Source organism: Bombina bombina, chromosome 6, assembly GCF_027579735.1.
Source record: "Bombina bombina isolate aBomBom1 chromosome 6, aBomBom1.pri, whole genome shotgun sequence".
NCBI lineage: Eukaryota > Metazoa > Chordata > Amphibia > Anura > Bombinatoridae > Bombina > Bombina bombina.
The window spans coordinates 603264987-603289229 of NC_069504.1; the positions used below are offsets into that span (position 1 = coordinate 603264987).

Here is a 24243-nt window from a genome sequence, read left to right on the forward strand (position 1 = left end):
GTCTACTCCGCCATCAGTTATCACGCTAGCTACCGCATGGTCGGAGGGGGCGTGTCAGCATCCGGGTTAGCATCTTGACCCGCTACTGAAAATCCAAGCACTGAGCGGTGTTATGTGTTGCCATAGCAACCTGTCCTGGCGTCATCAGCCACACCAGACCGAGGCTGTACTGCGTAAGTCTATACCAGGTCACCATGGCAACCATAAACAATGCCATAATTTACACACAGCTGGTGTCATAATAGGATCGCATATCAAAACATGCTGATGTGACAACTAGATATGTGGTTAGTTATAAACTAGCGCATTGAGAATTGTCAAGTGAAAAAATCTATAATACCAGCGGTGGTGGGGATTAAGGCTCACTGGTGTATAATATATTAAAAGAAATCTCTAAGATTATACACAGTGTGATCAAATTCTTCCTAAGGGAATCAAAGATCAAGGGAACTATAGCCATCAATTAGTCAAACAAACTCTAACTCAAATCTAAATGAGTCATGTATTCTAATGTTACACAGGCTAGAATATGGATAAACAGTTGGGAGCAAAAGGTCCTATTCTAGATCTACCGACTTGGTCACAGTATCATGGCTGGGTCTAAGATTACTGGTCTACAATCACCCCGAAATGGACATTTATGAAGTGTATTGGGGATACTCTGAATCCTGTAGTATCTATAGTATTTTGGTAGGGGTCTAAGCCTATAGATTAGTGAGATATCCAGATCACCACATAAATCTAAATCATCTCAAGGCCAAATTAACTAACTTGGTGCATTCATTGTTAAAAGCCTGATAGTATGGAAATATATCATTAAAGTCCTACCTGAGAGTGGAGCTTCGTGTCTCCCAGAGTATGGTCTTACAAATGATTTTTAGTAGGTAGGTACATGGACTCTCATTAGCAAATGGGATGTTTATAGACATCCTGCCAGTAGTATCCCTAAGGGGGTACTACAGGAAACAGTGCCAGTCCACATTTGTGTTCAATCCTCCTGGATGTACTGTTCCAAGTTTATGAATCCACTTGGCCTCAATTTGTAGGAGTTTCTTCTTTCTGTTGCCTCCCCGTATCAAAGGTGGTACATGATCAATAAGTACGAAGCGCAAGTCCTTCACAGTGTGGTTCTTCTGTAGAAAGTGGCGTGCCACCGGTTGTTCTGATGTACCATCTTTAAGTGCAATCCTGATGGCACTCCGATGGTTAGCCATCCTCTTCTTGATGTCGTCATCCGTCTTACCGACGTAATACATCCCACATGTGCAATTCAGCAAGTAAACTACGAATGGGGTAGAGCAAGTTAGATGGTGTTGAATCTTAAAGCTCTGGTTTGTATGCGGATGATGGAAGGTTTTGCTCTGAATCATCGAGTTGCACGTTGTGCATCCAAGGCACTTGAAGCATCCCTGTTTCTTCGATTTTAGCCAGGTATCCTTGATGTAGGCATGTCTTGGATCCGTGATCATCAACATATCTTGGAGGTTGCGCCCTCTTTTATATCCCATTCTTGGTGGGGAGAATTCTTTGAAAGGTAATTGTTGGTCTGTGGTTAGTAGATCCCAGTGTTCCCTCACTGCTTGTGCTACAATCCCAATATTGGGTGAATATGTCATAGTACAAGTCATCCGTTTTTCAACAGGTTTCCTTCTTCCTGAGTTTAGCAGGGTACTCCTTTCAGTATCATTAGCTATTTTGTGGGCTTTCTGAATGGTTGGATAGGAGTATCCCCTCTGAAGGAATTTGTTTGACATTTCTTCTAGCTGTCTTTCGCCTTTGTTCCTTATAGAGTTGTTCCTCACCACTCGGTAGAGTTGTGCCAGTGGAATGGCTCTAATGAGAGATCTAGGGTGGCTACTGCTTGCCAGCAATAGGGAGTTCCTGTCTGTAGGTTTGTGGTACATGGTGGTTTCTAATTGCCCATTCTCCTTGAGTATTCTTAGGTCTAAGAAGTCAATGGCTTCTTTGCTGGCCACCATCTTAAACTTCACAGGATGTGGTAGGTCATTGAGATCTTGTATCCACCTCTGTAGATGCTCTTCTGTGCCTCTCCACACCAGTAGCACATCATCGATGTATCTCATGTACTTGATAATTTCAGGGATCTCATAGACCTTCATGGTGTTAGATTCATAATCCTCCATGAATAAGTTCGCATAGGATGGGGCCATATTTGACCCCATCGCGGTCCCCGTGATCTGTTGGAAGTACTTTAATTCAAACCTGAAGAAGTTTAAAGTCAAACATATTTCGAGGATCTTGATGATGTAGGTGCTACTAGGTCCAACGTAGGGATATCTAGAGAGAGCCTTTGTGACTGCCCTCATTCCATCTTGATGTGGGATGATGGTATATAGGCTTGTGACATCCATAGACACCAAGTAGTCATCTGTAGATAGATCTTGAACCTGCGAGAGATGACCCAATACATCACTCGAGTCTTTAACATATGATTTCATGTGACTCACCAGTGGTTGGAGAAATGAATCAATCCACTTTGCCAGCGGGCTCAACAAGGAACCCCTTGCCGACACGATCGGGCGCCCAGGGGGTTTCTCCAGGCTCTTGTGCACTTTGGGTAGGGTATACAGAATAGGGCAAATCGGATATGCCACCCTCAACCAATCATATGTATCTTTACTAATCCAACCTTCCGCTACCCCTTCAAGCAGTAGATTATCAATTCGTTCTTGGAAGAGCTTGGTAGGGTCCTTTTTGAGAGGTAGGTATACCTGCTCATCATTTAATTGTGAGAGTATCTCTTCTTTGTAATCCTTATAGTTCAGGACTACAATGGCCCCACCTTTGTCCGCATTGCGGATCACAATGTTGGGGTCCCGGGCTAGACTTTCAATTGCCACACGTTCCTCTTTAGAGATGTTGTGTCTGAATAGTTCTTTCGGCATTGTTGCAGCCTCCTGTAGAACCAATCTGGTGTAGGTTTGTATACTGGCAGCCGTATGTTGGGGGTCAAATGTGCTCTTATTTCTGAAGATGGTCCCCATTTCTTGCTGTTCTGTCATTTTAAAATGATCTTTAAGCTTGAGGTTTCTTTTAAACTTCTGGATGTCCAACCACGTCTCAAATTCATCTGGTCTCTGTGTAGGGACAAATGTCAAACCTCTGTTGAGGAGTGTTAATTCTGCTTTATTAAGCAAACGATCAGATAGATTCAGCACTATATTCTCCTGGATCGTCCATATATATCTGTGTATATACTATATATATATATATATATATATATATATATATATATATATATATATATATATATATATATATATATATATATATATATACATATGTATTATAATCCCTACCTTCTGTTCTCTTGTTGGCAATATATCGTTTATCTTGCAGACCTATAGATCTAATATTCACACCCAATTTGCTGCCTTTCAGGATTCTCACAAGTCCAATTGTCTTGCTGGTTATTTCACACTGGCACTGTTTCTGGCTTGGTGTGCAAGCTCATTATGTTGTAGAATTGGCACTTTATAGAAGAGGCCATCTAAATAAATATGTTAAAACTGTAATGGAGCATATCTGCTCTTCCTTGTTCACTTGGGACTAAGAACATCTGCTTGGCATCTGTAGTGATATTTTGGCATCTTATGCTTTCTCTGTTTGACTGAGAAAGCTTTATGCATTCACAGTCTACAAATGCCTGTAATATGTCTATATAAAGTCATAATAAAATCCACTCTTGACCTAAAACTTTAAGAGGCCACCAAAATATACCTGTATCCTTGGCACTAAATGAAATAATATTTGTTGTCAGACTCTTTCTTCTTTCATTACCCCTGGGATGTGATAGATGACTGAAAAGCTAAGCACCATGATGCTTTTTACTATTTCTTGTACTCTTAGGGTTAAACTGTTACCAAGGAAGGCTTTAACCTTTCAAATGCCTCATGTGTATGTTTCCTCCCTTGTGACAGACACATGTATAACATTTTGCTATGTGTCTGTGTGGGTATAGCGCTAGTAAATATGTTCCTGTTTATATAGCACCTTATGACCTTAAAAGTTAACTGTATAATATCAGCATTCTAAATATTTATTTCTATATTAAATGTAGAAATTATGTCACCTACTTTTTTTATTATTTCTTTTAAATATTAAAATATACAAAGTTAACGTCGGCACAATTGTAACTAACATCAAAATCAAGAGCAAAATCTTGGAGACAGCGATTACAGAGAAAGTATACAGGGTTAAAACAAGTCAATTTGTTATTCAAGTGCACTCTGAAACTTTAACCAATCTTGTTGCACCAAATCATAAATTAAGTAAGGTCAGTTAATGATCAATTAAAAAATAAAGTGGAATATCCTTTATCAGACACTTCAATCAATTTGCCTAACTGTTATACACCCTTCATAAACCCAGTGTTATTAGCCATTTGTGATAATTATATTGTTCCATTGATGAAAATGTATTTTTGATATTCTCAATGTGTAACTATACATTTAGTAACAGAGTGTAAGTTTCGTGTGGAAATTACCTGTATTGCACTATTTAAAGGGATCTTTAATGAACTAAAGGATATCTCAATTGAAAAATTAATTTACTGCATTTTAAAGCCAAAATTATTTAGGACTCCTTAATGGCTACAAACGAAATGCAGTTCGGCTCAATCAGGACACAATCACTTTGAATGAAAGTTTGCTGGCAGAACTAATTCTCATGTGTTTATACTGAGAGGCTATATCATTTCAATGGGATTTATCCCCAAACTTAGAGATCCAGAGAAAGTGAGAGGTATAGGGCCAGGTCCTAATTCTTCCTTTCCATGCCTTGGTTCTCAATGGCAACTCAGCCTTGAAGTAGTGCCAGTAAGGCAGTTTCAGTATTCTTCTACAAGAACATAGATGGCTTGGTTCAGTAGGGGACTTAAAATCTCTCAAACAGAAATATCCTCAAATTCTAGTCTTCTGTGTGTCGTTAACACTGAGTTTGACACCATTCCTGGCGATCACCATAAAATATTGATGTCTTTATATGATCTGATTTATCCAAAACCCTTTATCCAAATAGCTTGGGACCAGAAAAGGTTTTGATTTTGGAATAGTTTTGATTTTAGAATAGTTATATATTTTAATCTGTAAAATGGGACAGTTTAGAGGGGATGGGATCAAGTATAAACAACATATTATGTAATTTGGGCAATATTCACATGTTATAATACAGCTTATATGCCTAAGGTAGTTTATATAACTTTACCATAAGAAGCAAGCACTCATTCTTCCATCTCTTCCAACTCTTCTGCTTACATATTGTCATAGTACAGTACTGTAATCATAAAGTTAATAGTTGTTGTTTAAATAAATATAGACTGGCATTTGTATTTTACAACACCGAAACAAAACTAAAGACACATGCAGAGAAGGGAAAAATGGTAATATCAGAAACACACTGTTAAAGGAACAGTCAACACCAGCATTTTGTTGTTTAAAAAGAAAGATAATCCCTTTATTACGCATTCCCCAGTTTTGCATAACCAACACTGTTATATTTATACACTTTTTACCTTTGTAATTACCTTGTTTCTAAGCCTCTACAAACTGCCCCCTTGTTTCAGTTCTTTTGACAGATGTGCATTTTAGCCAATCAGTGCTCACTCCAGGGTAACTTCACGTGCATGAGCTCAATGTTATCTATATGAAACACATGAACTAATGCCCTCTAGTGGTCAAAATGCATTCAGATTAGAGGCAGTCTTCAAGGTCTAAGAAATTAGCATATGAACCTCCTAGGTTTAGCTTTAAACTAAGAATACCAAGAGAACAAAGCAAAATTGGTGATAAAAGTAAATTGGTATGTTTAAAATTACATTCCCTTTTTAAATTATGAAAGTTTTTTTGTGACTTCACTGTCCCTTTAAATTGCAGGCTCCAATGCATTAAAGGGATATTAAAAATCCAAACTTAATTTTCATGATTCAGATAGGACGTCATTTTAAAAAACTTTCTAATTTACTTTTATCATCAAATTTGCTTTGTTCTCTTGGTATTCTTCGTTGAAACCTAACCCTTGGTAGGCTCATATGCTAATTTCTGAGTCCTTGAAGACCGCCTCTTATCTGAATGCATTTTCACAGCTAGAGGGTGTTAGTACATGTGTTTCACATAAATAACATTATGCTCAGCACTAATTGCCTAAAATGCAAGTCTGTCATAAGATCTGAGATAAGGAGGCAGTCAGCAGAAGCTTAGATACAGGTAAAGAGTATATTTCTATAACAGTGTTGGGTATGCAAAACTGGGGCATGGTAAATAAAGGGATTCTCTATCTTTTGAAACAATAACATTTTTGGTGTTTATTATCCCTTTAAGTATATAGAGTTTCATCACAGCAGCCAGGATTCTTAATAAACCTGACACACTACGCAGCCAGGGACCATTAGGCTAGCTAAGCAATGTCCATATCTTGCGTGACAATATTTGAAGCATAAAAATATTAGACACTCAAAATATAACATTTCCACCAATATCAGTGATAACAAATGAATAGAGAGTTTTCCAAGAGTCCTTTATACGCTCACATATTAATCTAGGTGCTAACAAAACTGCACAATGCTGTTTTCATGTTGCCATTCTCAGAGTGACCTAAGGCCTACAGTGGTCTGATGGATGTTAATCCTCATTGGTGTTGTATAGTGGAAGTAGAAATAGACTTTATTTTTTTTAACCATTTTATTGTACAATAAATTAGAATTTAGCAAATGGATCTGCAGGTCATACCTTAAAGGGACATAGGAATTTTCTTTTTTTTTCCAGTTTGTCAAATTTGACTCTAACTCTTAGTCACCTTAGTTGTAACTTGGCCCCCTTTTATGAGGGCCTACTGAAGTAGGCTCATGAGTGTGCATGTTTCTTGAAGACTATTCGGCAGCAGTATGTATAGCAATGTTAGACATGTAACCTGTAAAGAGATCTCTAGAGTACACTGTGTTAAACTTCTATGGCAGAGTCTTTCAAAGTCCCACAGAGTTGGGCCTCCCCTTTGGCGAAACTTTCAAGATGTCATTAAATAAAATTAAAGATTGTGCATTGAATTGCCTGTAGTTTATTTATTAAAATTGCAGGATTATGAAAATTTAAAGAAATATCACACACAAACACACAAGCACACACAGACTCACTTTAAGCAACATGAATATTATGCTTTGCTGGCTGCTGCCCTCATTGCCACTCACACTCACCAGGGGGGCTTTGAATCTTAGATAATTGTCACTATTTTATTATTTTTTTCTTTAAAAGAGTGCATGTTTCAGTAATTTAGTTAACTTATATAAGGGTTATATGTTGGATGTTTGTGTGCTGTATCCCTGTCACTATAACAGTGATAGTCACCCAGTATTATTCACAGAGCTGCACTAACAATCCAGAGGGTCCAAAATGGCCTCACTATAAGTTTAACCCTCAAATACAACAGCTACATTTTAGCCTCCTTACAGAAACAGTATACATCCCTTTATTTTGTTATGTTTACTACATAATAGCACCCCAGTTACTTCCACTGGCCCCATAGAAGTCTACCAAGAAGCACAATGAATACATTGTCTTTTATTTTTGACTTATAGCTTTTGTCTGAAAAAATAAAAATATAATTTCTCTAATGTTTAGATTTATGAAGCTTATGTCTTGTTACGCACACTACAGTGAAGACTGTCTTTCTTTTTTGTGATCCAAGTTATATTTATGTGAATGCCAACAGAAATACTTCTTCATATGTACATAAAAGTTAAAAAGATTTATAATATTGACATTATTGAAGAAACAGTTAAATTGGTGACTTAATTTTGATATTAACATTTTAACCCTGTTTATTACAATAAAACACATTCTTATGGGTTGTGTTTTAAGATTTTAGTCTCTAGCCCTGTTTTTATAGAATAAAATCTATGTTATGTGTCTGATCTGGCCATTTGTACTTACGGCCACACAGCGATCTTCACTGCACTGCAGTCACGTTCAGGAGTCAGGCGCAAAACAAATGTTGCACACACTCTCCTCACCGCGCTGCTAACTCCGGAAGCAGTCAGGTGCCAAAGAAATGTTATGTTTAAAAAAAAAACACTTTTGCTCCTGCTCCTGTGCCTCCCCTTAAAGGGACACTATATATATATATATTTTCTTTCATGATTAAGGTAGAGAATACAATTTTTAACAACATTCCAATTTACTTCTATTACCTAATTTGCTTCATTCTTTAGATATACTTTAATGAAGAAATAGCAATGCACACGGTGAACCAATCACAGGAGGCATATTTGTGCAGCTACCAATCAGCAGCTACTAAGCATATCTAGGTATGCTTTTCAGCAAAGAATATCAAGAGAATGAAGCAAATTAGATAATAGAAGTAAATTAGAAAGCTGTTTATAATTGTATGCTCTTTCTAAATCATTTAAGAAAAAAAATTGGTTTTCATGTCCCTTTAAGAGCTCTGGCGCCCCCCTGGGGAGGCCCACCCCACAGTTTGGGAACTGCCGTTCTATGGTAAACTAGGCTATTGAACATGACAGCTGTATAGATAGGGGAAATGTTTACTGAAGGCACCCAAAAAAGTGTGTGAGAGAAGTAAAACCAGTGGATATTCCCTGCTTTTACTTGTCATTGCCTGCTGCAGCCTCCCTATATAACATTGCTATGCACACTGCAGGCATACAGTGCTCATGATACATGCACACTCCTAAGCCTACCTCAATATGCCCTTGTACAAAGCAATGCAGACTGATTTGCTTCTGCAATTCCCCTTTATGTCATTTTATATGGCTCATCAGCATTCAGAAATGGTACAGGGATATGTCTGTAGTTCAGTTTATGTAAGACTTGTACGATATTTAGGTGCACAGTGAAGACAACAGGTACATTTTACAGGCAAGAATGTGCAAGCAGATATTTCATTCTTACAGCTTGCAAGTTATCCTTCCTGTTTACTAAAATGAGCAGTTGCCTCAGTAGTGTATTATACACAGATTATAATTTATTACCTCTTTTAGTCCTCGAAACATATCCATTTTGAAGTGTTAAGTAAAATAATTTATTTATATTATTATTATTATTTATATGATTAAAATATAAAAATAGTGTAATATTAAAAGCTAAAAATATATTCTGCCAGGCACAAGAGAGGACAAGTTTTTATAGTTGCAGAAAGCTTCCGTTTGCCTAGCACACAAGGGATCTGTAGATTCTCTCCATTACTGAAAGTGTGAAATATATTACAGATCCCAAGTGGTTGATGGATGGCTCTTGTAACATTTTATGGAAAAGAGCAATGAGAGTATTCCCAAATGTACTATATAGATCACTGGTACAACCTCCTCAGACTGCCTTGATTTTGTGCATGACAAATGTGTGTATTTACAGTTTTACACTTATTCAATTTCTAATTTTACTCACTTGTCCTTATTTAAGCACTGTATTGTTCTATTTCTGTTTATAATACCTCATGATATTTTTACCTGCAAACCGTTGCAGAGAAAGACGTTGCACACCACAAACTGCTGAAATATGTGAGCATGAGCAGGATTAATACTTGGTTATCAAGCACAAATGTATGATGCCTCAACGTTTTGTTGTTTTACCCCTGACAATTTCCATGATTTTCATTTATAAATAATTGGGTGTTTGGATCAGCAATGTCATTTTGATCTATTAAATAACTGAAGAACACAGTAATATTTCAGTAGTGAAATTAGGTTTATTGGATTAACAGAAAATGTGCAATATGCATCAAAACCAAATTAGTTAGGTGCATTAATTTGGACACCCCTACAGAAATATCGCTATAATATTTAGTAGAGCCTCCTTTAGCAGAAATATCAGCCTCTAGACGCTTCCTATAGCCTGTAATGAATGTCTGGATTCTGGATGAAGGTATTTTGGACCATTCCTCCTTGCAACACATCTCCAGTTCAGTTAGGTTTACTGGTTGCCAAGCATGGACAGCCCGCTTAAAATCACCCCACTGATTTTTAATGATATTCAGGTCTGGGGACTGGGATGGCCATTCCAGAACATTGTACTTGTTCCTCTGCATAAATGCCAGAGTAGATTTTGAGCAGTGTTTTGGGTCGTTGTTTTGTTGAAATATCCAGCTCTGGCGTAACTTCAACTTTGTGACTGATTCCTCAACATTATTCTCAAGTATCTGCTGATATTGAGTGGAATCCATGCGACCCTCAACTTTTTCCCAGTACCGGCACTGGCCACACAGCCCCACAGCATGATGGAACATCCACCAAATTTTACTGTGGCTAGCAAGTGTTTGTGTTGGAACGCTGTGTTCTTTTGCCACCGTGCATAACGCCCCTTGTTATGACTAAATAACTCAATCTTTGTTTAATCAGTCCATAGCACCTTCTTCCAAAATTAAGCTGGCTTGTCCAAATGTGCGTTTGCATACCTCAAGCCTCAGAAAAGTCTTCTTCTGCATCACTCTCCCATACGCTTAATTGTTGAATGATGCACAGTGACACCATCTGCAGCAAGATGATGTTGTAGGTTTTTGGAGGTGGTCTGTGGGCTGTTTTTGACCGTTCTCACCTTCCTTTGCCTTTGCCTCTCCAATATTTTACTTCTGGTCTTAACAAGAACTGTGCCTGTTGTCTTCCATGTCCTCACTATGTTCCTCACAGTGGACACTGACAGCTTAAATCTCTGCAATAGCTTTTTTTTAGCCTTCCCCTAAACCATAATGTTGAACAATCTTTGTTTTCAGGTCATTTGAGAGTTGCTTTGAGGCCCCCATGTTGCCAATCTTCAGAGGAGAGTCAAAGAGAACAACTTGCAATTGGCCACCTTGAATACCTTTTCTCATGATTGGATGCCCCTGTCTATGAAGTTCAAGGCTTAATGGGCTCACCAAACCAATTGTGTGTTCCAATTAATCAGTGCTAGGTAGTTACAGGTATTCAAATCAACAAAATGACAAGGGTGCCCAAATGTATGCACCTGTCTAATTTCATTTTGATGCATATTGCACATTTCCTGTTAATCCAATAAATCTCATTTCACTACTGAAATATTACTGTGTCCTTCAGTTATTTGATAGATCAAAATGAAATTGCTGATCCAAACACCCAATTATTTATAAATGAAAATAATGGAAATTGTCAGAGGTGCCTAAACTTTTGCATACGACTGTGTATATATATATATATATATATATATATTTATATATATATATATATATATATATAAAATGTTTTTTAGAGAATATAGCTTGTAAACATCTTCATGTATAGAATAGATATCGAATTCTTCAAAATATTTCTGTGCATAGGAATTATGTGCTGTATGGCGTACAACATATTTAACCCACTTGGCTGATACAGACGTCTGCAATCGATTGTCCTTTCTGGTCACAAAGAGATTAACTACCTAAAACCTTATACCACTGACAAGCAGAGAACACAGAGAATGCACACAACTATTCAGTCCTCCCGCCAAACTACACATAACAGCTTGACCCCACTAGTGTCAGCACCACATCCTTACTTTGAAAATAAGTTGGTCATATTTGTTTTCTGGTAACCCCCACTTCCAATTATGCTACAACTATCTCGCGTTCCAGTCAGTCTCTTCGCCCGCCTCCCCTTCTCTGCATCCTGGTATTGGTAAGAGTGTAGTAGCATCTACAGTAAGTGTACGTAAAGGAGGAAGGAGAAAACTTGCTGACAGTACTAACAGCAAGAGTGGCACTGTTATGGCTGTCACATCTGGGGCTTCCACTAATAGGCTGCCCGCACAGAATAGCTATCACATTTAACAAGAAAGGTGGCAACACTAGCAACGTGTGGGAGAATGTTAGGGGCTATCAGGCACAACCACTCAGACTCCTTCTCTACCTCCCGGGCGCTAATTGGAGTCAGGTGGAAGGAAGTTCACCCAGACTGGGTTAAAGTTCAGGATAGGAACCCAAATAGTAGAGCCAGAAGCAGGATACAAAAGAATAGTAAACAGTCCAAGGTCAATATCAGACACATTTTGGGTTTCATTTCCCTTTAAATATACTGTCTTTATATGTCTTTATGATCCAACAATTTACATATAATTGTGTTTGTTTTTAATGATGAACTTTTTATTTATTAGATGGGTGACAGGGCAGTGGGGTCAGTGCTCATCTACCTGTGAGAAAGGCTTCCAGCAGAGAGAGGTGACCTGTGTATACCAGCTGCAGAATGGCACATATGTAAACACCTATGACCTGTACTGTCTGGGCCCCAAACCTGTAACAAGACAAATCTGTGATGGTCAAGACTGTTTGTCCATTTGGGAAGCTTCAGAATGGACAAAGGTAAGAGACACAGAACATAAGCACCATCTGATATACTCAAACTAGTGTAGAGCTAGACATTTTTAGATATGTCACATTTTTATTTAACACAAATATCAATTTAATGTATGTTTTGCACTTACATAGCTTTAATGAATAGGGCACCTGCTATGAAAACTTAATTTAGACCTGGCAAGTTATGGTTTTTTGAGGGATTTTTTTTTTACAATTATAAGTGTATTTATTTATGATGTGTTAGATGATAAAGCAACTATATGAAAATCTAATTCATTGGCATTAAAATATTAATTAAAGGGGACCTGTTGTATACTAGCTACAGTCACTGAATTACTAATAAATAAAGTAAACACATATTGTAGAGACAGATAGATATTCAGTAAGTACTTAGACCAACCCATACAGATGTACAGTATATGCCCTGTAGGTTTCTCTGTCACTACAATATATTCTTCTGCTTGGTATCTGAGAACAATATGCTCTTTGCATGGCCATTTGTGGGGAGAGTATCATTTAGAGTTGTCCATCAAGTTTTTCAAGTTGGCTGTCACTGTGCACTCCCATTATCATATAGTTATCTTATTTCAATCATAGTAACCCTACAAGGCAATAAACCTGCACTCCACAGCTAGAGTATATATTACTTGGTCATTACCAATTAATTCATTTTTCAAATACCTATTACTCTTAAAAGGCTTTTAACATTGGGCTGAAGTTTCAAAGTTTATCTTAAACTGGTAATCACTAAATAACCTAAAAGTTTTTAGTAAATAAAAGAGTACATTTTGAGTTACTATTCACATATCCCAAATGGAAATGTAAGCAAATTTAGACAATGGTGCAGCCAAAATAGCTATACCAGTCTTCATGAAATTTGGTGAGTAGATAAATCAAATATAGTAGTTTTCTTAGCTTGAAGTGACAACCTTCCAATATATTTCTATCAAATTTACTTTGTTCTCTTGGTATCTCTTGTTGAAAACTAGGTAGATTTAGGAGCTTGTGTCTGCAGCACTTTGTTGCATAAATGCTTTTAAATAATGTCATACATTTGCAAGAGCACTAGATGGCAGCAGTGTTTTCTGCCGTACAGTTCTCCAGACACATGCATTTTACCTATATAGATTTGCTCTTTAACAAAGAATACCAAAAGGACAAAAATAATTTCATAATAGAAGTAAATTGGATTTTTTTTTTTAAATTGTACACTCTGAATCACGAAAGAAAAAATCTCTTTAAAGACTGGGTATAACCCAGTACAGAATAGGGATGTAAGTTAACTCCTTATTCGTGTAATACTGAGAATCAAATATTTGTATTCCTTATACTAGTATATAACTTAAGTTCTGTAAATTAGTTAGTAATATTGACTGATCGAATGTCTTTAACTCACTATTATTGTTTATGCATTTTTAAAAGTAAATGATAGTCTTCCCCTCCAATCACAAGAAAATGTATTCAGGGAACAAATACTTGTAAAATCACTTTGCTGCACTATCAGTTTGATAAATAAAGATGGTCATGTCTTAATGACGGAACTAGAAATGTACTGGTCTTTGTAGTAGGTCACCAATAAGCACAGAATATGTAGTAAGGCAATCTTGGCAATAATATATATCTGATCGATCAAAGAACCTGTGACTTGATATCTTAGCTTCATTTTTGCATTCATTATTAAGGAATTACTTCCGAGAGGAGGTCAGTAAGTCAGTGCTTTCAGAAAATTAAATGGACGGCTTCCCAGTATAAAGAAAGAAACCACTTTGTTGCTCCTAAAATGTATTTGGAGAATTATTCTTCTCGTTTGCCAGCCCACAAGCATTCCCCCTCTCATGGCCCCTGCCATGGTTCTTGTTTGCATGAGGGGCAGTCACACGTTCCCTAAAATACTAGATCTGTAACAGCGCCATTCAACCACTTAGTCCTGTATTACATTTCCAATACGTTTATCATTTTATATTACCTAATAATCTGGAAAAAACTACTTTATAATCGTATTCACCTAACTTTTGACATTTGTTTATGTAATGGAAAATGCATTTAATAGCTTAGTAACAGATATAGTCACAAGGATTTTAAAGCTGTAGTGACCTGAGATGAATGATGATGAGTTTAGAAAGTTCATATTGGAGTGAATGAATTTCCAAGGTGTATTTCTCAGAGAAAGGACGTGATGCAAGTCATACAGAAGGTAGAAACTATTTAAGCAAACCTCTGTCTGTCTACCGATTGATCTATCTATCCACATACATAAGATAAACCAACAGTAGTAATCAATTGCATTAAATATATACAGATTCTACTTTGGGGCCTGTATTTTAAATATAGTATTTCTAAAGTATTTGTTTTTGATTGTTTATAATAGGAAATACTGTACTTGCAACTTAGAAATAATGCAATTATTGAGAGGTGATAAAATTTTGAATAATTTAACATTTAAGTGATATTGCACAGGAGTGTACTCTCTTCTGTTGTATACTGTATATCTATCTATCTATCTGTCTGTCTGTCTGTCTGTCTGTCTGTCTATCTATCTATCTATCTATCTATCTATCTATCTATCTATCTATCTATCGATATTTATACAGGGCTTGAAATTGCAATACAAAATTTGACATATTTCCGATCTTGAGTGGACTAGTAACTTTTCCCTGATACTTTTAGCCATATAGTGTACATATACAGTACACGGGTGGAAAAAATGTGGAGAACCCTACTAATTATTGTTTCAGCAACATCCATTGCTAACAGGTGCATAAAACCCAGCACATGGCCGTGAAATCTCTATAAACATTGGCAGTACATTGGGTCATAGTGAAAAGCTTGGGTACATTAAGGGTTAGATTTTGAGTGGATCTCTATTTTGTACTCCTGCTTGCGCATTAACTTCGCTAGAGGCTTTTTGCGTGCGTCGGGTTGCGCTTGTATTACTTTTCAGGGCATCTTTTTTATAGGATAGGGTTTGGGGGGGGGGTTCTTGCAAAAGAGGTGATGCCTTTTTTCAAGGCATCTTGTTTAGAATAAAGATTTTTAAAGAATTGTATTATTTTGGGGTGGGGTTACTTTGGCTTTAGGATAGGGTTAGTTATGCAAAGTAGGTTTTAGTGCTAGTTTCGGGCGTTTTTTTAGGAGTGGGCTTTTTTTAAGGGTTTTAGGATAGGTCTTATTATTTTTGTAACTTAGGGGATGTTAGGTTAGGGGTTTTGGGGGTTGCTTTTAGGGGGTATTTTGCTATGGGGGATTGTGGCAGTTAGGGGGTTAATAGGTTAGGGGGTATTTTGTGATGGGGAGTGTGGCAGTTTAGGGGTTAATAGTGTAGCAGGGTAGTTTGTGATAGGGATGTGGCAGATATGGGATTAATAGTGTAACAGGGTAGTTTACGATGGGGTATGGGAGTGTGGCGGTTTATGGGTTAATAGTGTAGCGGGGTAATTTAGGATGGTGTATGGCCATTAGGGGGTTAATAGTGTAGCAGAGTAGTTTGTGATGGGGTGTCTGGCTGTAAAGGGGTTAATAGTGTAGCGGGGTAGTTTGTGATGGGGTGGCAGTTTAGTGGTTAATAGTGTAGTTTAGTGCAACTTTTTCCTTCGCCCAAACTATGCAAACTTTCAAGTTGAGTAAAAAGTCTGAGCGTAAAATGCGATTGTGTTCGAGCGATCGCATTTACTTTCAACCTGTTATTCGAGTGCTTTTGCGGGGCTCATTGAAAGTATAGGGAACTTGCGCAAACAAACTTGTGATAATTTAAACACGGCTCTACTCCTAATATGGAGTCGAGCGCAAAAAACACATCAATGTGGCACTGTCATAGGATGCCATCTTTGCCACAAGGCAGTTTTTGAAACTTTTGCCATAATAGGTTTGTCCCAGTCAACTGTAAGTGCTATCATTCTGAAGTGGAAGTGTCTTGGAGTGACCATAAAGTGGTAGACCATGCAAACTCGGAGTCGCAGAGTGCTGAAGAGCATAATGAGTAAAAATCTCCTATCATCTGTTGCATCACTCACTTCAGAGTTCCAAATTGCTTCTGGAAGCAACATCAGCACAATATCTGTGTGTTGGGAGCTGCATGAAATGGGGTCTCCATGACCGTGCAGCTCTACATAAGCCACACATCAACATGTGCAATGCCAGGTATTGGCTGGAGTAGTGTAAAGCACGCCATCACTGGGCACTAGAACAGTGGAAATGTGTTCTCTGGAATGATTAATTATGCTTCACTATTTAGCTGTCTGATAGATGGATGTGGTAGATGCCAGGAGAACGCTACTTACCAGTAATGCATAGTGCCTACTATAAAGTTTGGTAGAGGAGGGATAATGGTTTGGTCATCTTAATGCTACATGATGCATAGACATTTTAGACAACTGGGTGCTTCCAACTTTGTTGCAACAGTTTTGGGAAGGCTTTTCCCTGTTCAAGGATAACTGTGAACAATGCAAAGTCCATAAAAACATGGTTTCATGAGTTTGATGTGAATGAACTCAAGTAGCCTGACCTCACAACCCCATTGAACACCTTTGAATAATCACTTTTCACTATCTGGCAGTCTGATGGAAGAATCTGTTATCAGGTAAATCAGGATGACACTGCCAAATATATATATATATATTTATTTATTTATTTATTTATATATTATATAAGTTAATATTTCCTTTACATGAAACATTCCTGGGATGTATAAATCTGGCTAGTGTAGGTTTCATTAAGGACCTGAAATCAGACTTTTTAACTCAGACTGCCTGCTGATGGCTACACATCACTAATCAATTTATCTGAAAATACAAACAAAGAGAAGTAAGATGAGGTACTTAAGTAAGATGAGGTCACTTCAAAGGGACCTTATCACATTGTATTCTCAGGTTTGAACTCCCATGAAATTAACTTCCTGCATGGGCAATGAGGAAGACGAAAGTATTGCAGTTTGGAAAAAATTCCAGGATGACAAGCAAATTTAAATATTTCGCATGTCAGAGTTAATTCATTCATACTGAGTCAAATACATAGCCAGACTTGGTGTCAGCTTCAAATTCTCTTAATATTATAGGTCCATATAATATAAATTGTCTATATAATTTGAAAACATATTCAATATACCAAGACTTATGAATGTGCCAATATATGGGTCTGGGAGATGTCTAATTGCTTATATACTATATTAAATAAGTGTCAGATATTAAATGAATAACTGTATTGGAGATGTTTGAAACGTTTGACAAATTATATTTAGATTGTATAAAAGGTTCTATATTCTGAAAGGGACAATACCTATATAATTTGTACTATGAAGTGTATCATGGTTATGTCTTTGTGCACTCAAAATTGGAGAAATGTGGTGTGCCCTAAATGTTGAGTATATTTATATTAAATGGAATAAGATCAGATATAAATATATCTATATAATTAATTACTACAGAATACTACTCACATGAGATGTGTATAATATAAAGATAACTAAGAGATGTAAAAGTATACCATATAAATACTGCTGAAATTATACTATTCCAAATTCACTGAACTACTGGAGGAATGGAGTGATATTGACTATACAACTTTCACATAGCACCCCGGTTTTAATGTTTGGCTTGGTGAGTGCATTTGCCAAAACGGTGGTGTGTATATATATATATATATATATATATATATATTAATAATAACTTAAATGTTGGATTATAGTTACCTAACCTTTATTTCTTTCTCTTTTATATATATATATATATATATATATATATATATATATATATATATATATATATATATATATATATATGTATATATATGTGTATATATATATATGTATATATATGTATATATATATATATATATATATATATATATATATATATATAATATATATATATATTGCTTAAATACATACCTCCAGATATATTATAGAGAGAGGATTGTCTCGGAGCATACATTAGATAGGTATATTTGTATTATATATATATATATATATATATATATATATATATATATATATATATATTGACAGATATCAAATTATACCCATGTCTAGTCTTAAAAATACATACTTAGTTAAATTAGATGGGCCATATATTTGACCCAATATCTTAGTAATACTAGGAAAGTATAAACATAGTAAAAGAACGCTTTATTAAATATATATAAAGAAAATATACATTCCAGTATTTGGATAACATTAAATATTTTACTAATAAAACTCAATTCAATATTCCTGTTGCCCCCGGTGATCGATAGAAGGTAATGCAGCCAATGGGTATTTTGGTTGTCAGGGGATTAAAATTACCTATGCATTACCAATATCCAATGAGAGGTGAGCTCAGACTCAGAGCGTCTTCTATTGAATGATTCAGTAATGGAGGAGGAGTTAATCACTGATATAAGCTCTGCACATGGAAGAGAGTGGGTGGTTGCCCTTCTTTTTGCTGACTTACTGGTTTTCTAGCCTTTCTGTTCCCTGCTGCCTTGTTGCAAACCTCTGTTGGGACCCTCTTTCTAAATCAAAGATTACTGGGCTCTCACTTAATTTCTCTTTAATTTATTAATTGTGCATATCTTCCTTTGTATGACAATAGAGAAATTTTGGATACTGAAACTCTCAAATATTGGTAACAGGCGACGTATAGCGGTTTAATGTTTTTATAATTAAATAGTTTATAGCAAAAATATTCTTTATATCAGTACTTTAACTGAAGCTGTATTTAAAAATGTAATTTATAGTTATAATTAAATATTTCATAGACTAGCGTAGTAATAATTACATTTAACATTAAGTAAATTTACCATTGTGGAAAAGAGAGATTTTATACTTATATATTGATTTGAAGTTGCTATAATATATATTAGAAATTGTATGTAAAGTTGGCTATATAATATTTATTCTTGCTGTATTGATTAATCTATTAGTTTGCCTATAGTATTTAGATATCTCTGGCTGTTTAATTATTATTTTTTATTATTATTATACTTTATTTATGAAGCTCCAACATATTCTGCAGCGCTGTCAATGGATACAATTAATTTAAATAAAACAATGATATAAAACTTGTAAGAGACAGGACAAAATGTACAAACACATACAGGAGGAATTAAGGGCCCTATTCCCATGGGAACTTACAATCTAGAAGGGTAGGAGGTTGAGAAACAGGAGGTGAGGACTGAAAGATTGAGAAAGATGTTAATGCAGAGTTAGATGAGGGAAATGTTTTTAGGTAAGAGAAATATTATTGAGTTGGTTGGTAGGCTTCTCTGAACAGAAAAGTCTTCAGGAAGCATTTAAAGGAAGAAAGATTAGGGCAAAGTCTGACAGTTCGAGGGAGAGTGTTCCAGAGGGTAGGTGCTGCATGACAAAAGTCCTGCAGTCTAGCATGGGAAGAGGTGATAGTCGAGGATGCAAGGAGCAGATCATTGTTGGATCTTAGTGGGCGGGCTGGAGTATACTTGTTTATTAGAGAGGAAAGGTAGAGGGGAGCGGCATTAGTGAGAGCTTTGTATGTAAGGGTGAGAATTTTGAATTTAATTCTGCTGTGAATGGGGAGCCAATGAAGGGACTCGCAGGGAGGTGCAGCAGATAAAAAGTGACGCGAAAGGTGGATTAGCCTGGCAGCGGCAATTAGGAAAGAGGAAGGCCAGTAAGTAGGTTATTGCAGTAGTCAAGTCGGAAAGTAACAAGGGAGTGGATTATTTGCTTTGTGGTGTTAGCGCTCAGAAAAGTGTGAATCTTTGAAATATTTTGTAGATGGTTGCGGCAGGATGTAGAAAGCAATTGGATGTGGCGGACGAAGGATAGATTGGAGTCAAGTGTAACTCCGAGGCAGCGGACTTGGGGCGATGGGGAAATGGTGAGTCCGTCAACAGGGATAGAGAAATCAGAAGTCGGCGTAGAGCTTGTGGGGGGGGATAAGAAGGAGCTCAGTCTTCGACATGTTAATCTTTAGGTGGTGAGAGGCCATCCAGGAGGAAATACCAGATAAGCAGTCACTGACATGAGAAAGGACAGAGGGAGAGAGAGCAGGGGTGGAGAGGTAGATCTGGGTGTCAACAGCATAGAGGTGATATTTGAAGTTATATAAAATTATTGTGGGCTAGACAGTTGAATTATATTTTCCTGGAAATTCCATTAGATTTGTGGGAGTTAAGATAATATTTTATTGTGAGATTTGGATACTGTATATGCGTTGTCCAAACTTTGTTAAATAAGCTATATATTGAATTGGTTAATATTTCTGGCTAATTGTAAATCGTTCTAGTGAAATTCAATTGTGATATTTGATAGTTAAATCATTTTTTGAGTTAAGATACATTTATAGATTATATTGTGTCCATAATACAGAATTACAGACGATTTAATTGAATATTAATTGATCTAAAGATTTTTATAGCGTGTTATATTGTAATAATCAATTGATATATATATATATATATATATATATATATATATATACTGTTTTAAAGTGTGATTGAATATTAATATGGATAATTGACAATAATTTTATAGTTATTAATATTCATAATCAATACATACTAACACACTTGGAGGACCCTCTTGAGATGTACTAATATTATTGGATTACACCACTGAGGTATTCTATAGACAAAATATATAATATTACAGGTGGTCACCGCTGAGATCAATATAAATAATATTGTAACCCCCAACCTAATAAACAATGCTTACCTGTACCTGTGAGGGTATCTCTAGATAGCTGTGGTTTCTCTAGAGAATACATACAAAACATGACAAAGGATTGCACTCTCAAAGTGGAGTGAGGGACCCAGGTACTGAAGGGGAGGGGCAGTAATCATCTGTTGGGCAAAACCTGTAAGTAATCAGTGAGTTAAGCATTTGGATATTGTGTTTTATGGAATAGCTTGGAGTTATTTAGCTGTTTAGGATACTCTCTAACAATGTGCCACCTAATGTTTTGTAGTGCTCCTCGGACTGTGGCCATGGCATCAAGAAAAGGCGGATTTCCTGCACCAACACTAAAGGCAAATGTGAAGCTGCCACAAAGCCACGAGAGGAAGAGGAATGTGAGGACTACACTGGGTGCTTTGAGTGGAAGACAGGAGACTGGTCTAAGGTAAGCAGGATTGTAACATTTATTGGTTCATAAATTTTATTTGCTTCCAGATATTATGTGATTGTGAACTTTTACCTTAAACTTGCACCTTTCAACAAATTCAGTCTATCTCTTCCCTCAATTTTTCCTCATTCGAAACCCACATGATTCGCTTAGTCTCTCCCCTCTCTATACTTGTTGCAGTCATATACCGCCCCCTGGCTCCTCAACTCAATTTCTAGTTCACTTTGCTGCCTAGTTACCTTATTTCCTTTCCTCAGACACTCCTGCCCCCATTCTTGGTGACTTCAAACCTCCCTGTTGACAATCCCACTTCCTCCTCTGCAAAACAACTTCTGCAACTCACTTCCTTTCTTTCATGTAATTAGCAAGAGTCCATGAGCTAGTGACGTATGGGATATACATTCCTACCAGGAGGGGCAAAGTTTCCCAAACCTCAAAATGCCTATAAATACACCCCTCACCACACCCACAATTCAGTTTTACAAACTTTGCCTCCGATGGAGGTGGTGAAGTAAGTTTGTGCTAGATTCTACGTTGATATGCGCTCCGCAGCAAGTTGGAGCCCGGTTTTCCTCTCAGCGTGCAGTGAATGTCAGAGGGATGTGAAGAGAGTATTGCCTATTTGAATGCAGTGATCTCCTTCTACGGGGTCTATTTCATAGGTTCTCTGTTATCGGTCGTAGAGATTCATCTCTTACCTCCCTTTTCAGATCGACGATATACTCTTATATATACCATTACCTCTGCTGATTCTCGTTTCAGTAGATGAGTGTCCTGGGGTAAGTAAATCTTATTTTCTGTGACACTCAGAATGTTCAACTTTCCTTATTTTTCAGACAGTCAGTTTCATATTTGGGATAATGCATTTGAATTAATCATTTTTTTCTTACCTTCAAAAATTTGACACTTTTTTCCCTGTGGGCTGTTAGGCTCGCGGGGGCTGAAAATGCTTCATTTTATTACGTCATTCTGTGAGGATTTATTATATAATTAATATGAACCCAGTTGTATCTACTCCACTCAGTCTCACACCAAACCTAGGTACCTTGATAAACTAGGAACCTTATTCTGCTCATTGACTGAGGGTGACCTGTTTAGGTCAAAAGTAATAACAACTATCTTTAGTTGCTGGAGATATGCACAACAATGTGAATGTGCTAATACTCTCCTAAGTAATATAATAGCATTTGCTAAACAATAGATAATCTCTTTGGATATAGAATAAATTATAACTTTATGTAATTGAAGCTCTGTTAGTATCTCTTTAAATAGATTGTAGCTTATCACTCAGGTACGATGCTTAAATGTTCAGGTTAGTAAAGTTCATATGCAACCTTATTTATGAATGCAACAGAATTGTTATGGCAGTGTATTGTATGCAGAAATAACCAGGATATATGCAGAAGATGTTAAACATGCACACTTTCCATTAGTAACGTATATGTATAAGCTTGATTTGTTAGTATATACAGTCTTAGGAACATATGAAATTAGTGTAACTTCAGCAATAACTTTATGTTTAGTACGATACCCAACACTTCATGACCAGCGTGTACTTATGAAGACTTTGCTTGCTAGCAATTCAGTTGTCCTGAGAAGCAGTGTAGAATCCGGCAACAGAGAGGAGCTGCGACACTGACTCCCGGAGTGCTGATGACGTCAGACGCCGAACTACTGCAGACACGCTGTATGTCAGTTAGCGTTTCAGAATGAAGTATGCTGTCCTGTGATTGAAGAGAACTTTGCAGATATAAAGTTAGAAAACAACTTGACGAAAATGGAGAGAGCTTCTTGAAAGTTGTGATCACTCCTCATGTGAATCAAATTACCAAGCATCGATGAATTAGAGAGGAGGGCTTATAAAGGCATAACGGTCATGTGATATTATGTTTAAAGGGACAGTGAAACGTGGAAAACATGAAGTATAGAGATTGAGAATTACTGTGATATGACAGGACACCCCCCTTAACGATCTGCTCAGGGTTTGGGACGGTCTGGATGTCTGCGATGAAACAGAGATACCAATCTAGGGGCTGATAAGTTAGTGGATGGTTCCCAAGAATCCTCTTCTGATGAATAATTTTTCCACCGAACTAAATACTGTAGAGAATTCTTATAGAATCTAGAATCCAAAATGGAATCAACTTCATATGATACTTCATCCTCAATGAGTGTCGGAACTTGAGTTGTCAAGACTTGATCTCTGACTGGAACATAAGGTTTCAAAAGGGATACATGAAATGTTGGATGTATCTTAAAAGAACTTGGTAGTTGTAAAGTGACAGCATTAGCATTAACAATCCTAATAATTTTGTAAGGACCAATAAACAGAGAACCAAGCTTTTTACTGGGAATGTGAAGCTTCAAGTGTTTAGAAGACAACCAAACTAGATCTCCCACCTTATACTCAGGAGGTTTCGTTCTCCTTAAGTCATAATAACGTTTTTGCCTTTCTTGAGATTGTAGTAAAATCTGTTTTAGTTGAATGAATCCTTCAGCAATTGTATTCACAGTGTCATTTACCAAGGGACAAGAACTTTCTGATCTTTGAAGAAGATGATAAGAGGGATGAAACCCATAGTTAATGAAAAATGGAGTTGTATTGGTAGATGAATTAATGGTGTTATTATATGAGAATTCAGCAGTAGGTAGAAGAGAAGACCAGTTGTCTTGCTGAAATGTACAGTAGCATCTTAGATATTGCTCTAAACTCTGATTAGTCCTTTCGGTCTGACCGTTTGTTTGAGGATGGTAAGCTGAACTCAAACGGCGATCAATATGCAAACTAGAACAGAGTTGTGTCCAAAATCGAGAGGTAAATTGTGTACCCCTGTCAGTCGTAATAGACTTAGGTAACCCATGC

At 36.7% G+C, this 24243-nt stretch overlaps 1 protein-coding gene across 1 annotated transcript in view; it reads left to right on the forward strand.

The window, feature by feature from the left end:
• Nucleotides 1-24243, forward strand: part of ADAMTS17 (ADAM metallopeptidase with thrombospondin type 1 motif 17) — a 611877-nt gene that overhangs the window by 546491 nt on the left and 41143 nt on the right. Inside the window, exons 21-22 of the mRNA XM_053717604.1 lie at nucleotides 12108-12312; nucleotides 21225-21377. Coding sequence (XP_053573579.1) covers nucleotides 12108-12312; nucleotides 21225-21377 — 358 coding nt within the window. The remainder of the gene's footprint in view (nucleotides 1-12107; nucleotides 12313-21224; nucleotides 21378-24243) is intronic.